This window comes from Octodon degus, unplaced genomic scaffold, assembly GCF_000260255.1.
Source record: "Octodon degus isolate 3935 unplaced genomic scaffold, OctDeg1.0 scaffold00160, whole genome shotgun sequence".
NCBI lineage: Eukaryota > Metazoa > Chordata > Mammalia > Rodentia > Octodontidae > Octodon > Octodon degus.
In genome coordinates this window covers 5516817-5524591 of record NW_004524736.1, presented here as the reverse complement: position 1 = coordinate 5524591, position 7775 = coordinate 5516817, and the positions used below count along the sequence as shown (strand labels likewise).

General features: G+C 38.7%; 1 protein-coding gene across 1 annotated transcript in view; it reads right to left on the bottom strand.

Annotated features, from left to right (window-relative positions):
• Positions 1–7775, bottom strand: part of Ahcyl2 (adenosylhomocysteinase like 2) — a 230070-nt gene that overhangs the window by 33607 nt on the left and 188688 nt on the right. The window contains exons 5-7 of the mRNA XM_004642772.2: positions 6173–6275; positions 4207–4301; positions 742–848 (exon numbers count right to left, since the gene is read on the bottom strand). Coding sequence (XP_004642829.1) covers positions 742–848; positions 4207–4301; positions 6173–6275 — 305 coding nt within the window. The remainder of the gene's footprint in view (positions 1–741; positions 849–4206; positions 4302–6172; positions 6276–7775) is intronic.

Genomic DNA, 7775 nt, shown 5'->3' with positions numbered 1-7775 from the left:
GCGGAACCAGGGATTGAACTCAGGATCCTGTGCTTGCCAGGCAAGTGCTTATTCTACTGAGCTATCTCCCCGACCCCTATAGTTTTGTATATTAAGAGACCATAATACACTCAAGCAATTATAGTGGCTAATTTAAATTTTACTTACCTAAAAATTTATTTCATACTTTTCCTTATGGGTAAAAATTAAACAAAAATTATTCCAATTTTACTCAGAAAATTACTGCTCATTTGCAAACAGAACCCTATGTCCTTATTCTTTATATAAGCATGCATATATATATATATATATATATATATATATACTCTGTGAGGGCACAGATTTTTGTCCATTTCTAGATCCCTACCCCTAGAGCAATTCTTGGCTTACTGTAGAGCAGTGACAGCAAAACTTTAGAGCTTTCAATGATAAAACTGTCCTACTGTGGCATGCAGCAGTGGCTATGGGTTCACCACCACTGCTGCAGAAGTTCAATAAATAGTTGTTGGAAGATGAATTAATCCAAAAAAACCAAACAGCCACTGTATTACAATGATTAGAAAACATAAGGACACCACTTGTTCCCCCACCTGCCTGTCTCTCACTATTTTGTTACTTGTGTTATTAATTTAAAAAGCAAGTGTACAGATTAGGTTGGCTAATAGCAGAGTCCAATCTTTAACACAACGTGCCCTACTAGTGTGTGATTTCAAGAGTATGTTTCACCTGCATGAAGCCAGTTATGCCCATGTAAAATCTTACCTATGGACTCCAGTAACACTCTCTTCCACTATGCCTTTGATTTTCTTAAACATGTTAGGATACTTTTTATAAATCCAGTGAGTAAGATCCCCTCCATCATCCAAGATCTGCAAAAGGTAAGCATCAGTAATGTCGTTTATTCTGCTGGAGGGTTCAAGGCGTTAGTGCTTCTCTGGGTCTTATATCCAAATTTCTAATTACTAATCTACAGGTATTTCTTTTTTTAACTTTTTATTTATTTATGTACTTGGTAAAGGATCTTGCTATGCATCTTGGACTCATGGTGATCCTCCTGTTATCAGCCTTCCCAGCACAGGGATTACAGGTATGTGCCATGGCGCTTGGTTTCAGTGGCCAGCTTGGTGTGGGGCTGGCATGGCATGCGGGTACTGGGGATTGAAACTGAGTCCTTGTGTTTGCCAGGCAGGTGCTTAGACTGCTGAGCTATCTCCCCGGCCTGGGTATTTTAAACTTCCTAAATAGTTATACAAAGTAACCTAAAGCCAGAGTTAATACAGTATTATACCAAATACGTTGTTAGGGTTTGTGTCTAGATGTCCTGGAAAGCCTCATGCAGTCATAGAGCAGGCTTCTAGAGTCTGGGATTGATTCGTGATCCAATGCTAGGATTATGTGTGTGAGGGCTACACATGCTATGGGGCAGATAGCCTGAATGCAGTAAAGGGAGGGAAAGAGGCTTGCTCGCTACCATTCCTCCATTTTTCTCTTACTGTTTTCCTGTTTTCTGCTGCCATGAACTGCTGCCCTGTGCCTTGTGTCACTCTGCCTTAGAGCCAAGTGAGTATGGTCTGAAACCTCCACAAACTATCAGCTAAATAAACCTTTCCTTCCTTAATTTTGGTATTTTGTCCCAGCAAGGAAAAAAAAGTAACCAAGAAATACCTAATGATTAGTTATAAGTAAACAACAAGTAGCAAAAGGTCAATTATAAAGCTCAAGACCAAATGACCCTTATGACACATCTATGCACAAATTTACATTTAATGAGGATTTTCCCATCGATTTTGTTTTCTTATGGATTGATGACTTAAGTGGTTTTTTAGACCAGCAGTTCTTGCATATGCTGTAGATCTTCAGAAAACCTGAGCTTGATATAGTTAATCTCTGTGGGTTAAACTCAAGACTTTCAACATATTCAGTAGAAGCTTAGTTTAAGGAAAAGAACAAATAATTAGTCTCCTCAAAAAAAAAAAAAAAAAAAAAAAAGGCTTATAAAACTATATTCAGCAATCCTTTACTTCTCCCAAAGTAGAGGCATTCTCCCCCTCAACATATCAGGAAGCACTGTGGGGTTTTGCTGAGCACAGCCTCACACTCTGTATAAACTAAATTAAAAATAACCAGGGAACCGTGCAGCATGTAGGTGTGTAAGCATGCCTCTGAACAGCTCATCACTATTTCAGGTTGGAATTAAAGATAAACACAATGCTGTGCCCACTGGAGCTTTCATCAGTAGATAAAGTTTCTGAATTATAAATAAGCTAAAGAAGAACAGTTTAGTATACTATAGGCACTAGGCTGTGGCACTCTAGCTCTCCACTGCGCTGTTAGAGGCATTCAGCAGAAATTTGCACACTGCTGTACCCATCTGTCTGGAAGGTCCTCATAGGATTGAGCTGCCCTCTGCTGGCATGCCTTCAGCTTGCAGTTCCATCACAACTATCATGGCCCAATTGCCACTGTGGACCCCACAGTACACAACCCTAACTTTGTGTCTACTAACTAACTTCTTTTTCACTTATGTTCCTGCTATTAATGCATTTTGTTCTGAGTGAGTCAAATCTTGCCTGAGAACAGAAATCCAGACAGGTTCTCATTAAAACTCTTATGCTCACTCCATAGTACAAGCAGAAACCCTCACAGCCAATGCCCTAATAAATCCAAAATATTTTCAAAGTTTCTCTTTCCTTTTTTTGCACATATGGAATCCCATGGAGTTTCCATTTGATTCTCCAATCCCTGGCCACAGGAAAAGTCAGGGATACAATGCACTAAATAAATGGAAACTGTGTGGTATGTCCCACTATTTTTGTCTACTTTTTCTTTTAGCAGAGCCATGAAATACAGGAAGGTAGTTACTCTTTCTAATACTTATGAAATTAATGGAGTTCTCCCACACAATGCTATTGCAGAAAATTCTGGTCATCAGGAAATCGTCCTGAGGTTAGATGGCAAGGAAAAGCATTACATCTTGACAGGATCCAGAGAGGTATGGATCCCACTTTCTGGGATATAACTTTTTATCCTTGTCTAATTTTTTTCACTAAACTTTCAAGCAGTTTGTATTAGCACTATAGTTTATAAAAGCTTTCTGGGTAAGCTGGGTGTGATGATGCGCACCTGTAATCCCAGCACCCTGGAGACTGAGGCAGGAGGATCACCATTAATTCATTGCTGGCCTAGGCTATACAGGCAAGTTCAAGATCAGCCTGCACCACACAGCAAGATCTTATCTCACCACCTCCCCCTCCACTCCACGTGAAAAAAAAAACCCACAGCAAAACAAAAAAGCTCTTTGAATACAATTGCATATACTCCCTGTGCTCATGACTATAAACTTAGTGTTTTACTCCCAGGAGGACTCCTCTGGTATATCTTTTTTAGTATCTGTCAGTTAGGCTTTCTCCTGTTACTTTAAAATTGTTGGAATGAGCTGACTCATCTTAGAACCACTGTTATCTCCCTCTAGGATATGAAAGCTTTAACCCAGCTTCCTCAAACTAGAACTTCATGCTATGTGACCTGGATCAGAGAATTTAGAAAAAGGTTGCTGCTCTGCCAGGTACCAGGTGAGGCCTGCTCTGCACAGCATTCAATGGCTTCTTTTTCTCAGTTGATTTTCTACCTTCTTTCACTAACATACAGAAACATTTGTGAAGAAAAAGTGCCCCATACTTTGGGAAGCTTTCTGACTCTATGAATCTGATATGTTATCTGTCTTTAAGACTTGATTTTTTAAAAAACTGAAACAAAAATTTAAAAGGCTCAAACTTTGCCCAGGCATTTTTTAAGGTTAGTAGTGAATAAAAAGAAGAACTTGGAAGCTCTTTGCATATATACTGTGCATTTGGTTTACGGATGCTAGAGAGATGGGTGAGTACCGCAGGAGCTCAGGGCCCAATTGTGGGGGCGAGGTAGAGGTGTAGTAAGTAGTGGCAGGAAATGAAAATCCATTACTTTTGCTTTCAGCAACTATGTGTGAATCCTGAGCAGCATTTTCATGTTACTGATGAATATGAACCCTTTTGATACCAGCATCAACAATTAAAGTACTTTGAAATTTAAGAGGTTTAATACTCTTGGGGTTCCTTAAGCAAAAGCATTGAGTTCTACTGGAAACCCAGGCACATCAGCCAGAAAGGAAGTCATTTCTTTCCTCTTTGTTAGGAAATCCTCTCCCAGTCCCCATCCCCACAGAACTGTGTTAGCAGAAATCTGGCCTACCATGTTTGGCTGCCAGCCTTCCACATTCACACATCGATCAATGCACCACCAAAAATCGTCTTCTGACTCTCCTTTCCAGGCAAAGACAGGAAATCCTGTGAAAAATGAATAAAGAAAAATATTAAGGCTGTAAAAAAGGCCTGATTCTCAAGTTTTAGCAAGAAAGTACTACTTTTCCCCAAGTCCAAACTCTCATTCTGCTGTATTCCTTTCTTTACTGACTAGCATTCCCTTTAGACCCTTTATCCATTTCTTTGTCTCTGGTGCTCATTCTGTTTTCCTTAGCCAAAAGAAGATAAGCAAAATAGACAAGAGTATGATGGCTGCTACAAATATGACTAAAGGATCGGCTTGGGAGATAGCTCAGCAGCATAAGCGCCTGCCTGGCAAGTACAAGGTCCTGAATTTGATCCCTGATACCACAAGGGGAAAAAAAAAAAGACCCAAAGAAATCAGAAATAAGTGCTTATTGATACAGTCAAACAGGCATCTTTGGGCCTGGGGAGATAGCTCAGTAGAGTAAGTGCTTGCCTGGCAAGTGCAGGGTCCTGAGTTCAATCCCCAGTTCCACAAAACAAAACAAAACAAAACAAACCTGGCATCTTTACTATTTGCCAACTACACTTTAATTTTTCTTATTTGTATACTCTTGTCACCCCACTCTCTCCACCAGGAAAGCGCTTACATTCTTTTTCATCTGCTAAAACATTACTTCACATCTTGGTCCAGGTAAGTGTCATCTTTCTTTTGAGGCCTGATTAACCCAGATAAAAATGAGCATTCAAGAAATCTAAACTGTTCTAAGACTATTATTTGTGCATGGTATTCAGATTTAAGATCTGTCATGAGATTTCTCATATATGTCTCTTTATTATCATTATTTCTATGCAAATATATTATCTTCTCTATCATAATACAAGCTTCTCAAAGCAAAGATTGTCTATTTTCTCTCTGAGAGTAAGTCTGTAAGCATTTGTTGAAAAAAAGAGAAATGGTAGGCATGGTGGCACACATCTGTAACCCCAGTTCTGGAGGCTGAGGCAGGATGGGTGCTGTGAGTCCAAGGCCAGCCTGTACTATATAGTGAGATCAAAGCCAACCTGGGCTACACAGGAAGACCCTGTCTCAAAGAGTTGGGGGGGAGGGGATATGTGTAATTCATTGGTGTATACATTTAATATGTGTGTGGTGGTGCACACCTGTAACCCAAGCATGTAGGAGGCTGGGGCAGGAGCATCCCTGCAAGTCTGAGGCCAGCCTGTGCTACACATAAATTCAAGGCATGAGCTACAAAGTGAGACCCTATCTCAAAAAAAATTTTTTTGCATGTGTTTTTCTATATACATACATAAATAACATTTTATAAAATAAGTAAAAATAAATGAAAGAACAAATGAAATGTCAAGAATGTTAGCTGCAGGAGAGACATACATCCTGTATATGGGTTTCTAGTGATTTTTTTATGAGCTCTGAAGTAGGTGTTTGTTACCCTAATCTACATATTGCTGCCAGAGAGTGAAGGCAGGAAGCTAGCAAAGTTCAAATTTCTGTCTTTTGTCCTTCAAGTATCAGTGAATGTAGTGATCAAATATTAATCTTCTAAGTCCTCTTTACTGCTGAAGCAGAAACACCAAACATTAAACCAGAATGAACTACTTGTGAGAAAACCAGCTGGGCTACAAAACTATGACACATTCTCTAATCTATATTACATTAGACAGTAGGAGTGTTTGCTGGTTTTCTATTAGCAAGTCAAAGAAGAGCACAAATAATGGAGTATTAGATATAGGTAGCTATTGTTTGACAAGAAAAGCCCAGAAAGGAAACAAACTAATCAAGAAGAGGAATCCATTTTTACCAAGGCAGCTCTTTTACTGTGAACCTTCCTCAAAGACTTTTATGGAGCTAATGGAATTTGTCAGAGACATACCTTGGTCAAAGACAGAGAATAAGCAAAGGATCTTACCACTTTCTGCTAGAGCAGCAGCTACTTCATTGAGAGTGGAGTAGATATTGCAGGCAGCCCATCGGCACTGTGCCCCCAGAGCACCCAGAGTTTCCATAAGCACCTGTGTAAAAGACAAGGCAGGATATGAACACAACTGCACCACATCATCAGTTTAAGAATTTCTTCAACTATCTTATTATTGGACCCTATATACTTTGAAGAAAGAGCAACAGAAATTACCAAGCTTATACACAGAAAAGAAAAAGGGATGAGGAAAAAGTCAAAAGAGCATCCAAGATAAATGTGACATTATCAAATGGTCTAATACACATATAATTGGGGTTCCAGGAGGCAAAAAGAGAGAACAGGTCAAAAGAAATACAATAAGAGTTAATTGGTAATTATTTAGGAAAATTAATAAAAGAGGACTCAGCAATAAAGACAACTCAATAGCAAACACTACATTGGTATCCAGAGTCACTAAAAGAAAGGGCTGATTCCAAGGCTAGCATATGGACTATGTAAGATAAGCTCAGACCATCTCATTCTGGGAGCAAGAAAGTGCTGAAAGAAGGAATGTGACATGTCCAAAGACAAAGAAGCTACATTGAAGGAGCTCATCCTAGTCAAACTGAGGATAACATGAACATCAAAATAATATTAGTAAAAGATTAAACTCATTGCAAAAAATACAAAACAGGGGCCGGGGAAATGGCTCAGTGGAGTAAGCGCTTCCCTGGCAAGCGCAAGGGCCTGAGTTCAATACCCAGTTCCGCCAAAAAAATAAAAAAATACAAAATACAAAATAAATGAATAAATCAAAGGTCTGATGAATAAGACATTATAGTTTCATAGTACTTTAAAAAAGTATTTATCACAAAGAAGAAATTAACTTCCACAGAGGAAAAGCTGGCAAACACCACCTCAAGCAGGACATTAAAGCCAACATCATTAATTATTAGACAAATTGAAAGTATGCATCCCAACTAGATTCAATGGGAAAAATGTAGCATCACTCTGACATCTCTACCATAGATGTATCTAACAATGAGGAAACATCAGAATCAAAATAGAGGACCAAATAAATCATCTATAATCTTCAAGAATGTCATGGTCATGAAATTCAAAGGAAGACTAAGCAATGCTGTATACTAAAGAAGACTGAAAACACAACTGAACCTTAGACATGACTATGGACTAGATTCTTCCATCATTTTAAAAAAAAATACTATTGGGGCTAGGATGTGGTAAAGTACTTGCTTAGCAATGTGGGAAGTCATAGGTTCAATCCCTAGCATTAAAGGGAGTAGGGAATTTCATTTACTGATTTGATCTGAACTTACTTTAACTTCAACAATTAAGATGGAGATAGGATTCTCTCTTTGGATAAAAAGGTTGCCTTAAAATTTCCTGATGGTGGCTAATTCTGAGTACTGGTAATTTTCACTTTTAAAACTTTGTATTTTCTAGGTGGGTGTGATGATACATGTCTATAATCTCGTGTTATTACCCAGCTGGGATAACTTAGTGAAATTTTAAAAAAAGAAAGAAAGAAAATGCAGAAAGATCTTGCATTCAACCCCTGGTAACCTCCTCTGCAAGGAACATTATTTTCTAAACT